Source organism: Buteo buteo, chromosome 16, assembly GCF_964188355.1.
Source record: "Buteo buteo chromosome 16, bButBut1.hap1.1, whole genome shotgun sequence".
Classification (NCBI taxonomy): Eukaryota; Metazoa; Chordata; class Aves; order Accipitriformes; family Accipitridae; genus Buteo; species Buteo buteo.
The window spans coordinates 4258157-4273060 of NC_134186.1; the positions used below are offsets into that span (position 1 = coordinate 4258157).

The window sequence follows — 14904 nt, forward strand, 5'->3', positions numbered from 1 at the left end:
GATATGGTGCCTGTTGAAATACATTTTTCCCAAGAGACAGGAGAAACAAAAAATTGGACAAAGGACCATGAGAGGAATTCCTGTAGGAACTGCTAAGAGCCTATGCTGTCCCATATTTTACTCACTGAAAGATCTGTGCAGAGTAACCCCCCTGATTTGTGGTATTTTCTGGTTAGAAAGTTGAAGAGTTGAGTTCTCCCGGGATTGAAATGTTCTACACCCAGGAGTTTGGTTCTGGTCAGTTGAATTTCCTTAAGGCAGGGCAATAGTAATGGGTAGCTTCTGAAAGATAAAATGGCCTTTGAAATCAGAGGCAAAAGTTAATGGGTGACATTTCCCATGTGCACCCAGCGCTCTGCCTGGCATGGAGACACAGTTACCAGCAGAGAAATGACTTGAAACCATGTGAGCACACCCAGACTTCTGTCCCTCTGTCCTCTCACCACATCTTGTGCTGTTGGGTCATGATTTCTGTGACAGGCTTTCTGTTGCTTTAATGCAGAGAGAGCACATATGGCAGCACAGCACATCTAAATAGCGGTACATACAGTGGTAGATACAGCATAGTGGTGCAGAGGCTTAATTAATTGTGTTGAAGTCTTCTGCTGTCCTGAGGTGGAGGCAGAGCGTTGCTGAACATTGTTGTCATGGAGGGGTCTGGACCTTGTAAATGACCAACAGGTTTTTGTCCTGTAGAAGTGACACTCGCCCGCTGAAGCACAAGTGGAAGCCGAGTCCCTTCACTGTTATACAGCGAAATGCTTCAGTCCCCAACCTGAGGAAGCAGGAGGAGAAGCTGCTCGCCTTGAAGAAACCTGGTTTACCAGCACTGAGCCGAACAACAGAGCTCCAGGATGAGCTGAGTCACCTTCGGAGTCAGATAGCTAAAATAGTGGCTGCAGAGTCAGGTAGGAATATAATGAGCTTTTTTTTTTTTTTTTTTGAACGAGAAGAGCTGAATTAGTGAACCATGTTATTTCCTCCACACAGAGCAGACTTGCCTGTTTTTTTTCCAGCAGAGCTGTGGCTCCCGTTGGTGGGATGCTGTCTTTGGTGTCATCTCAGTGCTGGTTCTGTGTTTAGGTGTTCACATCTGTTTCACTGGAGGAGCCCTGCTTGTTTTTAAGAAATACCAAGTGCTGCTTTGTGACTGCATTTGATCCAGAGGCCGACTCTCATCTCAAGCACCTTGTTTCATTAAAACATTTGGTGTATTGTTGCCATTCCTGCTCCAAGTCGGCCAGGAGTGAGCGGGTTGCATTTTGATTTGGGTAGAAGTGAGATGTGTTTGTTTTTGTTATGAAAGCGACAGTGCCGTTTCTGTAGCAAATAAGGTATTTGGGAAAAAGCCTAGCTGAACTATTTATTTCTTTCTTTTAGTAAAATTGTGTGCAGTTAATAGCCACGTTTTAGCCACAAAGCTGAACTGTGAGGAAAGACTTTTTACTTCACTTCCTTTCATGGTTTTTCCTGTATACTCAGCTCTGAAAATATGATGGTATTTGGTAGGATCCAAATCCAAGTGGTTCTACAAGTCTTGCTGCAACAGTGGCTGGTTTAGAATGTGGAAACTAGTAAGATAGAAATACGTTGGTATCTATTTATGGAGTGTTCTGAAGGCAGAGTTGTCGATCTCCCAACTCAAAAACATTGAACAGTTTTGCAAACTAAAGGAATTTAGTCCTTCTTGAAGACAGGTTTTCTTAAAAGCTGCGTTTCTTGTATGCAGAATACTTTTGCCAGTAACCAAGGTGACAGCTGTATTATGGCTGCTTTCCAGGGGAAAGAAGGTCCTATAATTCTTCCCATTATCTAAAAACAAATAAAAAAAAAAAAAAGGCAAACCAAAAACCAGGATTGTGCCACACTTGGAATGGTATCAGGCAGGTTAATTCCTGTTTATAATGGGTAATAGTGGCTGATGAAACCTTCCTTATCCTACATCTGAAAGAAAATATTTTTTAATTCCCAGATTGCTACTTTGTGCTGCACTGCATGATGTCTGCAGGAGACCAAATCTCTCATGATCTGCGAAAGACGACGTGGTTGTCTGATTATTGTAACCCCAAGGGACTTGCAGTTTTAATGGCTGCGTATATTTAGTCCAGCTATCCATGAGCCGTAAACACATTTGAACATGAAACAGAGTTGTGGTGTTTGATTTAGCTGAAATCTGGTTTCTACGTGAGAGATTTGGGGTTCTTTTTCAGTTCTGTGGGGTGGTCAATGGACTCTTAAGAATCTACTTGATACCAATAATGTAAATATATATGCCGCCACATGAGAATATATAGGATGGTTTTAGCATGCAAAGTTGCATTTAGATGAGATTAGGTATTTCTGATGATCCACGCACACTCACAGAGTACCCATCTCCTTGTGCTGGTGTTTCTTATCATCTTTGGTCCTGTCACAGTACACAGGATCGTGTATGCCACTTGACTCTTACAGCAGCATGGTAAAATGAAGCCGCTCTGGGCGTGAGGGAGCCACATTACCCTCAACTCTGCAGGGAATAAGCGTAAAACAAGGCACCGCAGATGTCCCCTTCAGAGAGGCTGCGTGTGTCCTCTTTCTTCTTCATGCAAGATCAGAGGAACAAACAAATTGGAATAAAGACCAGGGGAAATTCTGTGATTTTTTTTTTTTTCCTTCTAAGTGTTGTCTCAGCTCTACAGTTGCTCAAGCTGTGTGCTAGAAAAGTCCATTTTAATTCAAGGAGAGTAATAACGAGGAAAATCAGAGATCCAAATGGGAGAAAAATGATTTAATCATTTAATACCTTTTTCTCTCCCTCTCTACTCAGCAATGTGCCTGGTTGTTATCAGCTGGCATTTTGAGAACAGTTCGTATTGACTTCGCGTCCTCTAAGTCAATAATGGGGAGCTGTGATTTAGGGCCTAGCTGTAGCTTGATAATCTGATGAAGGAGATAACTATTTAGCAGGCTTATTTTGGAAAGATTGATGTCAAAAAAGAAATACTGTGCAATCTGCTTTATTATATACTGTTAGAGAAATCCCTTAATTGGAAATTGATAACTATCTACAAGTTTACTCTTGAGGCCAAGGGCATTAGTGCTTATTTTTTTAGGTACAGTTTGTTTTCCATACAGGAAGGTTCTTTCAAGGAGATGTGCACTAAGCATTTTTCTGGGTTTTTGGTTGTTTTCCCTTAGTGTTTTACACTGGAAATATCTAACTCATTTTCACTTAATAACACTCAGAATTTTTATAGCTGTTCTTATCCCCATTGCACTTTAAAGCCTGAACAAATAAATCCCATCTTCCCTGTGGAATATGTGGGTGCTATTCTCATTTTACAGATGGTGATGGAGAGCAAAACAGGTCAAAATGCCTGCAGTCACAGAGTGAATTGCTGTGACCCTTTAGTGCAAAATGCTGGAGCTCCTGAACTGGCTCTGCATTCTCACCAGGTGTAATAGTTATGGGGAAAGGAGCCTGAAAGGAAAAGAAAGGCAAGCAGTTCTCAAGGTGATGAAGAAAAAGAGGAGGGAAGTTAAGACAATTAAGACGTACATTCTGATACAGGCTCCCTCTGTGACCCTGAGCAGCAGCTAAACCTCTCTTCCTCCATTTCTTATCTGTAAAAATGGAAAAAAGTAAACATTACCCAACTTCTGCAGGGACAGAGTGCAGTGTTTGAACTGGAGGGGTGATATGGTGATGGGCATGAAAGGAGTAGAGATACATAAGGGGGTTGGTGGGATAAAAGGTACTGGAGAAGGTCTTGTGTTGTTACATGGTGTTGCAGGAATCAGCGTGGACATGGAGGGTGACAGAATATGATGAATTTGTTTTCTTATAGCATGGGGGAGGCTGGCTGATGATACCTCTTATATTCTGTTGTTTTGGGGAAAAAAATACTTACGTGGTTTGGTATTAGTTTATCTCTCCACCTATATTGTTTTCTTTTTCAGCTTCTGCTTCATTAACACCAGACTTATTATCTCCAGGAAGTTCAAATGCATCTTCTCCTTTACCTTGTTTTGGACCCTCTTTCCAATCTACAACTTCCTTTGTCATTAGCGATATCACAGAGGAGGAGGCAGAACTCGAAAGCCCCGAGCTCCCGTCAGTCTCCATGCTTTGTTCTACAGCCTCCGAGTGTTGTAAACCAGAACCAAAGGATCCTGACGAGGAAGATTCTGTGTCTCTTTCGAAGGCCAGCAGTTTTGCAGACATGATGGGCATTCTTAAAGACATTCATAGGATGAAGCAGAGCAAAGACTTGTAAGTGCTTCCTGAACTCTCTTGATTTTATTTTATCTCTTTTTTTGTCTGTCAGATCATTGTAGACACTGGACATTGCATTCACTGCTTGTTGGTGCTGCTCTATATTCATGATTCACAGGGAGGGAAATACCTGTGTATAGTAGAACTTGCTAACACTTAGGTTTCTGGGTTTTTATTATTGATGGCTTACCTGCCTGGATAAAAAGCAATAGAGAGGAACTCAAACTGATTAGCATGACGTTCGGCTGTTTCAGCTTGTTCACCTGAAAAAAAGCTTGTGTTTGCCCTGATGAAACCCAGAACTGTATGTATTGGCAACTTTCAGAGTGAGAGCTGCACTGCTTTCTCTGCTTGCAGTGCTTCCAGGTGCTGGTGCTTAGACCATCTTGCAGACCCAAGCGGCTGGGAAGCTCAGCAGCTTTTTCAGCGTGGCACATACAGGAATTAACACACGGAGCTTTTCAGCTTCTCAACTTTTGCATCTGGCCCAGCTCTGAGCGTGGGCAGAGTTTTCACTCGTCTCATGACGAGTTTACACATTGATCACGAGAACACCTCAAGCTGCTGACATGCCAGCTGCTGCATGGCTGAGGCAGGATTCTGCCCAGCTGATACAGTAGATTCTTTAATGTTAGCTGTACTGCCTTCCTTTTACATGTGAAATCACAGTGATAAAGTTCAGTTTCCACATTTTTCAGCCCAAAGATCTATCCAGCCATTATGTTGTGTGAGTAAGATTCCTGGCCAAAAATAACATGTTGTGTGATGGCTGTTCACAATTTCTATGCCTAATTCAGTTTAAAAGAAATTAAATTCTCAGCACGGAAAAAATCACATAGTCAAATGAGAGAAGTACATTCAGCTTGCATCCAGAATGTCAGTATGGTATTACACATCCATAATTCACACTGCATACCCTTTTGCTTTTGTTTTCCCAAGTGTTAAATATTACTCAAATCTTAAACACTTACTTACTTGCTTTATATAAATGCCTGTTTTTCTTGGGGGTAAGCAGAATTCATGGACCACAGATGAATCGCTCCTCTTCTTTCTTCCTGTCTGTTGCAAAGCAGTGCTTTGAGCATCCAAAAATAATTCTGAATTATTAGGCAAAGGGAGAGAGAATTCTCAAGAAAAATACCTGCTGTTGTGCGTGACTCGGCCACATTGGCTCAGGAGGGGTTTGAGTCAGGCTTTAGGTAACTTCCCTGTTAAGAGTATAACTAACTGCCATTCTAATGGTCGTTCATGGGCTCTGTTAAATCCAGCAAAGCTTGCAGGTGCTTCATGTTCTGACATGTAATGTTTTAACTTTATTAGAAACGTGTACTTCTAGGACTAAGCATTTACATGTAACAATGTAATTATCAATCTTGTAATTAGTGCAGACTGGTATGTCAGCCTCCTGTGGAAGCAGACTTTTTAGGGTAAGAAAACTGCCACCATTTGTGCCAGATGAATACAGGGAAATGTGCATTATTTAGGGGAAAAAAAGACTTGTACAAATACAGATTATGGTAGGGAAATCCAAGGCATTTCTTATCCACGCCTGGATATGCCAACAAGGCTCCTGCCAGCACTGGCCAAATCACGAGGAGCCAAGTGCTGACTGGGAGGAAGGCTGTGAAAAGCAGCGTGTAGGTGACAGTGAACGTTGCAATGTAATGGGTCACAATTTGACTTCAATTTCCTCAACAAAATGTATGAGAACAACTAATAATGAAGGTGTTTGATCTTGCTGTTACTCTGGGAGAGAAGGTGTGTGAATGAGTGGGAGGAAGAGATGGCTTGTGCACAAAGGAAGGATTTACCAACAGCCTTGATTCTTTTTAATGTTACAGGAGATGGGGGAGAGCAAGGATTTTGTACTGTAGAATACTTGGGGGGAAGGGGATAGCTGCCATATCCCTCCTGGCTGTGGTATGGAGTGAGCAAAAGAACTGAGTCACCAGGACCCATCTCCCCTTGCGACAGCTTGACCGATTCACCGGGAGCTGGGTCACACTTGCTGCTTCTGCTGTTGCTGCTTGCGTCAAGGCTAGGAACATTTTAACAGAAAAGCTTGAGACTGTTTCTTGCTGGAGCCAAACTGTTTTCCTCTCATCTGTTTCTCTATCTATCTCAGCCTCTAACTTGCCTCCTATGTGCAACAGTGATGTTTTTGGATATGGTTACTACAGCTTAAAGCTGTTTGAAGAATCGCAGGTAGTTGAAAAATTACATTAAATAAATTACTGCTGTTAATTACTTGATGAGGTTTAATTCCTAGACACAATTCTCCAGTGTTGAAGCAGTTGTGAGAGCAGCCCCGTGCTTCTGCAGCTGTACTCACCTTGTGGATGTGCCCTTGGGTTACGCAGAGCAGTTGTGCTAGTGTAGGTGTGCAGCACGTGTAACACTTAAAAGGATCATGTACTCTTTAAGTGGATGAAGGTACCAAATGATGCTTAACGAGATAACTACATAGATGCTTCTCTGATGCTCCTGTTTAGGACTTGGTGCTTAAACACATCCTTGGAAGCTTCAGGAATGAGTGAGAAACGCTTGCAGAAATGTGCATGTTTCAACAAATGTGAAAGAGAGCCTGTTAAAAGTGTCTGTGATGCCCTCTGCGAGGGGAGTGGCTGAGTGGTGTGCCTGCTGGGCCGTGCGCTCAGTGTGGGGTTAAAGACAGGTAGCGTGAGGAGCTGCTTGGACTGTGAGTACACTTTGACTTGTAAGTACTACTGTTACGGCACTGAACAACTTCATTTTTCCATGATTATTTCCTTGGTCCTTCAAGTGGCTATAAAGGGCTGAGACACTGAAGGTGAACGCTGGTGCTCCGTGGTCTGCTGCTGGTTGTGCCTCGCTGTAGGACACTTGTACCCTTTGGTAGGAGAGGTTCCTTTCCTCACTCTGGTGTGGGTTATCTGTCCCTTCACTCATCCTTGTGATCGGCACAGCTCGAGGCTGGGTCAGTGCTGTCTCTCCTCGCTGTTTTTAGCGTCGCCTCTGCCTCTGGCTGCTCTGGTTTCCCCCTGTCCCTCTTCGGAGGCAGCTGACGGATACTGGGGTAACTCTGAATTCTCAGGTTTGCCTGTGTGGAAGGAAGGGTTTGGGGACGGCTCCAGATCCTGTACTCTGGTCTCTTTCTGCACCCTTTTCAGAAGGAAGGGCTCTGTCTGGATGAAGTGAAAGGCATGCTTCTGGCTACAAAGTCATCTTTTAAATAGTGATGCATTTATACAACTGTAAATTAAGAACTTGCATCAGACAGAAATCTGACGTTGTGCTACAGGTTACCAATGCAAGGTGCTCAATGGCATCTTACACAGCTTACCAAAAGCCTTCAGTGTTAATTTGAGAACAAGCCCCTCCCAAACACATACGGAAATACGCTGTGGGTTTTTTTTCCTAAAAAGGAATGCTTAAAATACCGATAATGTTTTCTGACCAAAGGAGGACTTCAGCTATTAAAAAAAAACCAAACAAGTTAAGCTCTGAAATGATTAGTACAGTTTCTAAACAAAACCGTAGTGAGCAATTCATGATACCTGAGGAAAAAGAACTGGGTTTTGGCTTCCTGTAAAACAGGCTCACTAACGCTTCTAATGCGAACTGCTTGTCTGCACTTGTTGGAAGTTGAGGCAGGATGCTTTGATGACAGAATGCTACAGAAAAAGGTCATGTGCAGTAGCTCAGCAGAGGGAAATGTATTCCAGCCCTCCTTTAAAACACCTGTAATTACCCATATTTAAATATGAAAGCATATATCCATTGTATAGCAAAATTAATGAAAAAAAATACTTCCAGGACTTCAACTCAAACACCACACCACTTGTAGATTTATATTGAGGGGACGTAGGCTGTAAATAATTAATTAAGCTTTATTTTACTTACTTATTATTAACACAGTTGAATTATAAAGAGTGTTGATGCTGAGATTTTCAGGATACTCTTTGATCCACAAAATGAGCTCCAGGTTTTCTAAGCCAATATGAAAGGCCTGAATTTTTAGCTGCTTTTTCTTGTTTTGTGGTGGTGTTCTTGCACCTTCTCCACTTGTGACAAAAGCTGATAACGGCTGCAGAAAAATACTGAAAAGATTCTAACCAGAGCTGTAAGGCATCAATTTTGACACTTCTCTTTACTAATACACTGTGCTTTTATCTTCCATATAGAAACCGAACTTCAATGAAGGAGGAAGACCCGGCCGTTCTTATAGCAGAAGTTCTGAGAAGAAAATTTGCCCTCAAGGATGAAGATCTGGCCCTTAAGGAGAAATGATGTTACTATCACTAAACTCTGTAAGCAAAAATGTTATGCTCCCAAAATTTTCTCCACAGTAGCTGCCTTCCTAAGGATTGAGCCTTTTGCCTCTTTTATTAATTAGAAATGGTTTCTGCACTGGACACTTACTTAGGAAAGACCCTACGGATTTGATGTGTTTTCCATGTATTGTTACATTTAAGAAAAAACTTTTTAAGAAGATGGAAATTCTTTTCCACCTGTATTTTGATGTTGATTATTGATAAGGATCTTCTAAAGAGTGCAATGCGTGCTGCTGGATGACGTTCTTTTGACCTACAATTTTCCTTAGGTTCAAATTAAGCATTAACTTCTAACGGCCTTGTTACAATATAACTAGTTACCATTGCCAGTATAAACGGATGTCAAACATCCCATTCTTTCTCTGTTCTGAGTATGGTACAGAGCTACTGAGAATAAGCTAAGAAATGCTTCCAGGTCTCCAGTGTTTAGGAGGTTGTTGAACCACAGTGGTAAAAGACGTCTTCCCAATAACTCTGTCTGACCCAGTGGTAGGATGAAACTGCAGTCAATGATCAAACCACTCAGTCACATCTGAGGGATGCTGGCGGGTTTTAGTATGCCCTGGGTATTTCTTAACTCACAAATTATCCCCACAGTTGCATGACAGAATGGCCTTAATTTCTTGCCAGTAATTTAATGTTTCATTAATAGTCCTTGTATTCAGATAATGCATTTTATTTAGCATTCAAAAAGTCTATTTATTGAACCACCAATGCTAAGAATCAAGCACCCACCACAAGAGCTGTCATCTGAGAAAAGGGAAGAAGGAACTTGGCATTGTCTATGGCTACAGTTCTCACTAACTGAAGAGGTTTCCTTCAGCTACACATTCTCTGCAATGTTCCTCATGGTTGTATTTAAAGTATGATTTTTTTTTCCTTTATATAAAATGGAGCCTTAATAAGACAATGGTTGTCCTTGATCTTATTAACATGCAGATGTCCAAACATGTCAGCAGTGGTGCTTGTATCTGGGGGAGGTTGGGGGTGCGTGTGGAATTTCAGCTGCTGCAGCACTGGCTGATGGTGCTGCAGACAAATGCACTCAGATGCCGAGGATTTTCTTAATCCACCAGGCCTTTAGCCCTTGAAAAATTAAATCATCATCTCCACCTTAGAATTGAGAAAAGAGGCTTATATTACCTCTGGCCACCCAGAGAGCAAGAGCAGAAATTGAAGACTTAATCAGTTTTATAGGGAGTTGATAGAGCTCTTCCGTTCTCAGATGCACGCCAAGAGCCACTGGATGATGCAGTTGTTCTCCCTGTCCCAGTAAGGCTCCTCTGCATAAGGATGTGGTGGGAATACACCTGCCTACAGGGGAGATGGAGCTGTAAGCAAGAGTCCCTGTTCCTGGGAACATGCTCCATGTGCAGGCTGGATGTAAGAGCTTATCAGCACAATTAACTTCTGGACTGTGACATAACTCCATTTGCATCTATTGTATTGAAAATCTGCCCCAATGGGAAAGTAAAGCTATCTCAAATGGCCACGCTTACAGTGTTAGTACTCAACATTTAAAAAACAACAACAAAAAAGAGTAAAGAAGTGGGCGGTTACTGCTGACAAAGCAGGTTGTTGTTCTGGAGGGTGATCATGGTCACAGATGGACTCTGCTGTCTGCTGCTTGTGACCCCTGGGGTTTTTGAGCAGCTGCTCCTTGCACTTTAAAACAGATACAATATCTAAAGCATGCCCATCCAAAACCCTGTGTATCCAAAAGCAGGGGATTATGTTGAACAAGCTGTGTAGGGGAAGTACCACTGCTGCTAGTGAGACACAGCAGCAGCTGCCACACACAGTTAAACCAATACTGACCAGTTCTTACTCCAGCCCGCAGCACTCACTGCTCCGCTTTTCACCTCACCAGGGCCAGACCAACTGCATCAACCTGCAGCTGTAAGCCCTCGCAGGCACACCCCGCTCCATCTAGGTGCATCCCCGCCTGTGAAAGAGCTACGAATTCAACATTAGGATTACAGTTCAGACTTACCAGAACAGATGCACTGTTTCAGTTCCTCCCTTGTCACAGTCCTCCTCACTTTAAACCTCCGGTAGGTCTGGCAACAGCAGTTCAGTGCTGTGATCCCACCTGCAGCTAGCAGAGGTGCATCTTTCACCCCTACAGACGCACAAGCTGAAACACGTGAGCCTCCCATTATTGCCACACACACCAGCTGTCACGTACAGGGGCTGGCACAACCATGGTTCTGAGATAAGCAGAATGTAGCTGAGCCTAGAAAACCTTTACATTTGGACTTCCAGGATCCTAAGAAATAAAGACAGGTTAACAGCAGACTCTTTCAGGCTGGACAGCAGCATGTTACGTAAACACCAGACAGTAGCCACACAGGCTGAAATCATGATTGAAACAGTCAAACCATTATAAACATCCTTCTTCAAAATTTTATTTTTATTAAAGCAAAATTTCAGAGAACAAAGAGGTCCTGCTGCTGCATGGGTCTACTGCATATGCTGGCTAGACCATACATACAGAAACAACAGGTACACTTACCTAATTCTGACCACTTTATTACAAAATAACGCTTTCCTGAGGCTTCACAAGAGGTCATACAGGCGACCCATTCAAGGTCACTTATCAGTGTTTAATCACTCTGTTCCCCTCTGAATCCTGCGTGAACAGTAAATCATAGCACACATCTAACGACTGCTCCCCCAGTTTGCTCACGCTCCTGTTTGCAGCATCGCTGGAACAGCCCTCATAGGGAGAGTCGGGCAGCTGCCTGCGAGAGCTGCTGTTGTCCTTGTGAGGAGATGGGACATTCTGGCAGCGGTGAGCGATTACTCTGTTCCCCTGGGAATCCTGGGTGAACAACTGCCTGCAGGGACTGCTCAGTCCCATCTTACTGCCCCATCCCTCCTCGGCTGAACCAGCACCAGCGTTCTGGCTGCGCTCTCTCAGAGGCTGTGCTCTAGCTGGTCTTTGTGGAGATAAATAAGCGCCAGCAGCCCAGGTACTGTCTCTCGTTATCGTAGGATTTATATTCTCCGTCTCAGAGAAATCAATTAAAGAATTCGCACTACTCAATCGGTGTGGTTTCTTACTCTGGTTTGCACCAAGTCTTGGTTGGAAATCAAGCCTGGTCTTTGCTGCCTTCAGGAACAGCTGGCCCGCTTGTTTGTTTATCCCGCAGTCTGAAGTTTTGCTGCTGCTTGCTGAAACTGTTTCTCCAGCAAATACATCAGACTCATTTCTGTGAGCAATGATCCGGTTGCCCTCTGAATCCTGGGTGAAACTGAAGCAGCAGCAATCCTCTCCCGCCCCACAGGAGGCTTCACTGTTGCTGCGGGACTCTACTTGTAACACCGAAGAGTCTGGCAAAGGAGTCGACGAGGCTGGTGCTTTCTGTGCACAACGTTGGGGCGTAACCTGCACCATCACCTCCTCGGCTCTGAAGGATTGTTTCTGGGCTTCCTCCATCTGCGGCAAAGCCAAGATCTTCACAGGGTAGGCAGGCAAAGAAACACCTTTTTCTTTACAGTCTTCATTCAGGATGAAAGGAGATGACCTGGAGTTTTCTTTGTCTTTTTCATCTGAAAACAATACAGAACTGGTTAAATCCTGAGCTGGCACACACATTTCTTGGGGTTTAGTCACTACCCACAGCACCATTCCTTGGCACTCGACTCAGAACTGCCGCTTTACTGCTCCTTCAAGTAGCACCACGCAGACTGTTCGACACCAGACTAGCACTGCTGCGTCTCACGGTCATCTGTGTTTGTGCTGCTGAGCCTGCCATGGAATGGCAGCCTAAAACAGTGGAGTAGTTCAACTAAGCGAGCTTCCCTTAAGTGAGATGCAAGAAGTGCATCTCCAGCTGCTCCAGTTTTTGGCGTCTCTGCCTTCCTCCTCTCAGCTTACCAGGCAGTTCACCTGTGATGTTGCCTTTAAAAGCAGCAGCTCAACAGTTAGTTACCAAAAAAAAAAAAAACCAAAAAAACACAACCAAACAACAAAAAAACCCCACAAAACTCAACAGTGAAACTTCTACAGCTTGCCTTCATCACCTGAAGAAGGCATCAAGTCCCACGTTTGCTTCTGAAACCATTTAATATAAAATTTAATACAACCTCAATATATACAAACTCATCGTCAATTCAGGATAAGCTAAAAAAAAACCAAACAAACAAACAAAAAAAAACAAAACCAAAAAACAAATAAGAAATATTCCAGCATCTTAAATCCTACAGACCTCTGACAAACAGCCGCAGCATTCGGTGAATCCAAACACACGCAGTGAGTAAGTGAACACAATCGAGGGAATCAAATGACAAAAAGAGGAGACCACACAACACATTCAAAAGGAGTAGGAATAATGAATCCAAAGCAAAAAACATCAACAGCCCAGTCACAACACAAAAATTCTGTCAAATAATTGAATTGTACAATTTAGGTAATGCTTCCTCTCATCTCCTTATTGCTAAACTATTTCAATGTTGATAAACTAGCCATTACACAATTTACAATATACAAACAACTACACAATCCTGCACTGCTGGCTCCTGCATCCATTTAATTTCTCTATATTTGTTAATTTGAGACCCACGAACAAATCCCAGCTTCTTCTATTCCAGAGCACAAAAGCAGCCTCAAAAGCACAGAGGTTGTGAGCTGGCTTAATTAGCTTAAATATTCCAGTTCCCTTGTGATTCCTTCATTGGTTCAGTTAGGATTAAACACTGTATTCTTCAGAAAATGCTTTGTCCAACCCCTCATAAAAAGCTTTCCTCACTCACCTCCCGCTGATTCCCCTTACAGGGAGGTTGTTTGAACCACATAACGTTAATTTTCTCTTCCAGCTATAATGTTCTTCCAAGGGCATTTAACTGACAATTTAGGGCTGCCCTTGTTTAGAGAAAACCTGGCATGTAACGCTCTGGATGCTGCCCTTTCCCCGGGCAGGGAGAGCTGCCCACAGGACACCACCAGGCTCGGTGCTCCTGCCCAGACCGTGCCCTGCCCCAGCCGAAGTGGTGTTCCCAACTGGATTGTGCTTTATGTGATACCATCGGGCAACCCAGAACTGGACGGTTTGCCACCTGGATGGTTTGTGGCAGCGCTCGGGCTGAGCCAGGCGTCCCAGCGTCCCACTGAAAACTTCAGTTTTGCAGGGAGTAAAGCCCGGTGCATTATTTAGCATTCAGATTGCTCTCCAGCAAAGACTGGCTACAACTGCTGCTACTTGGTCTAAGACTGTAAAAGGTGCCTGCATTTAGATTAACCATCACAATACAATCCTTTCTAGGAGTTCAAACCTTTAACCTTTACCTTCTTCACTAGAAAATCCACTGTTCTGCCTAGTAAAGCTGCCAAGAAATAAAGCAAGATAGCTTTCCTATGATGGCCTGAAACTACTTTCCTACAGGGGCATATGCTGTTCCCCATTACCTGTCTGAGCGCTGAAGAAGGCGGAGATGATGGTTTGCTTGGTGCGTGGCTGAGAGGCTCTTGTCTGTGTGAAAGCAACTGAGGTGTGCTTCCTTTCCAGAATTCGACTAGGTGCTTTTGGTTTGGCTACGGGAGGCTGGGTAGGGAAAGAAACAAGTAGAAAGTAAACATAGGCCGCTAAAAACAATTCTACCCTTCTTCCAGCATTGTGGCACAGTTCCCACCTTTGTTAAACGCTCCAACTCTTCCTGTGACACCATCACAGAACGGCTGAGGTTGGAAGGGGCCCACGCAGCTCACCTTGTCCGACTCCCTACTCGAGCAGGGTCACCCCGAGCAGGAGGCTCAGGCCGGAGGCTGCAGGCTGTCCCTGCCGTCCTGCACCGTCCCAGCTTTGCTAAACCGCCCTCATGCCTCTTGAAATAGTTTCCCACCGCACCTGACTCCCAGCCTCACTCTGCCAGCCACCCCGAACTCCCAGTACCACAGCATCTCCCACCTCCACCCCCCCCGGGAACCACACGTTCCCTCGGGACGGGGGTCTGGGCACATCCCGCCTGGCTGCAGCGGCCCCCCCCACCCCCGGCCAGGACCCCCACACACACCGAGCCCCACCTGCGCCGCGTTCTGCTTCAGCTCGGCGGTGTCCAGCCAGACATCGCACGCTTCGGCCTGCTGGGCCGCCTCGCCTTTCCGCCTGCGCTTCATCCCCGGGACCGAGCCGTCTCCCAGAGCACGGAGCTCAGCGGGGCCCCGAGGAAGGGCCGGAGCCGGGGCGCTACCTCAGACACCGGGGCGCTACCTCAGACGCTGGGTCCGGCCCCGCTCCCTTCTTCCCGCCTTCGCCCCGGGCTCCGCCCCCGCCTAACGGCCGCCAACGGTTACCGCGCGCGCTCGTGGGAGTGAGGGACCAATCCGAGCGGCAG

General features: G+C 44.6%; 2 protein-coding genes across 5 annotated transcripts in view; one reads left to right on the forward strand and one right to left on the reverse strand.

The window, feature by feature from the left end:
* MTFR1L (mitochondrial fission regulator 1 like) overlaps positions 1–9478 on the forward strand; it is a 15076-nt gene extending 5598 nt beyond the window's left edge. For 2 of the 3 annotated variants that reach the window (XM_075047488.1, XM_075047487.1), the window contains exons 5-7: positions 697–908; positions 3940–4252; positions 6748–8411. In XM_075047488.1, coding sequence (XP_074903589.1) covers positions 697–908; positions 3940–4252; positions 6748–6883 — 661 coding nt within the window. In that variant the 3' untranslated portion in view covers positions 6884–8411. The other variant, XM_075047489.1, reaches the window with a different exon arrangement.
* A 1027-nt stretch (positions 9479–10505) lies between these two features.
* Positions 10506–14812, reverse strand: AUNIP (aurora kinase A and ninein interacting protein). 2 transcript variants are annotated; one of them, XM_075048726.1, is made up of 3 exons: positions 14203–14304; positions 13979–14114; positions 10506–12123 (listed from the first exon to the last, which is right to left on the reverse strand). In XM_075048726.1, the coding sequence occupies exons 1-3, from the start codon at positions 14236–14238 to the stop codon at positions 11168–11170; spliced, it is 1128 nt and encodes a 375-aa protein (XP_074904827.1). In that variant the 5' UTR covers positions 14239–14304; the 3' UTR covers positions 10506–11167. The 2 variants fall into 2 exon arrangements, with proteins under 2 accessions (XP_074904827.1, XP_074904826.1); XM_075048725.1 differs by lacking the exon at positions 14203–14304 and adding an exon at positions 14594–14812 and having other exon boundaries at positions 10507–12123.
* Between the last annotated feature and the right edge of the window lie 92 nt (positions 14813–14904).

Coding starts and splice junctions, on each gene's coding strand:
- AUNIP (XM_075048725.1), bottom strand. CDS start 14,686: ATGAAGCGCAGGCGGAAAGGCGAGGCGGCCCAGCAGGCCGAAGCGTGC. Junction 14,115..14,593: donor TGAAGCAGAACGCGGCGCAG/GTGGGGCTCGGT, acceptor TTCCCTACCCAG/CCTCCCGTAGCCAAACCAAA. Junction 12,124..13,978: donor CTTCTTCAGCGCTCAGACAG/GTAATGGGGAAC, acceptor TATTGTTTTCAG/ATGAAAAAGACAAAGAAAAC.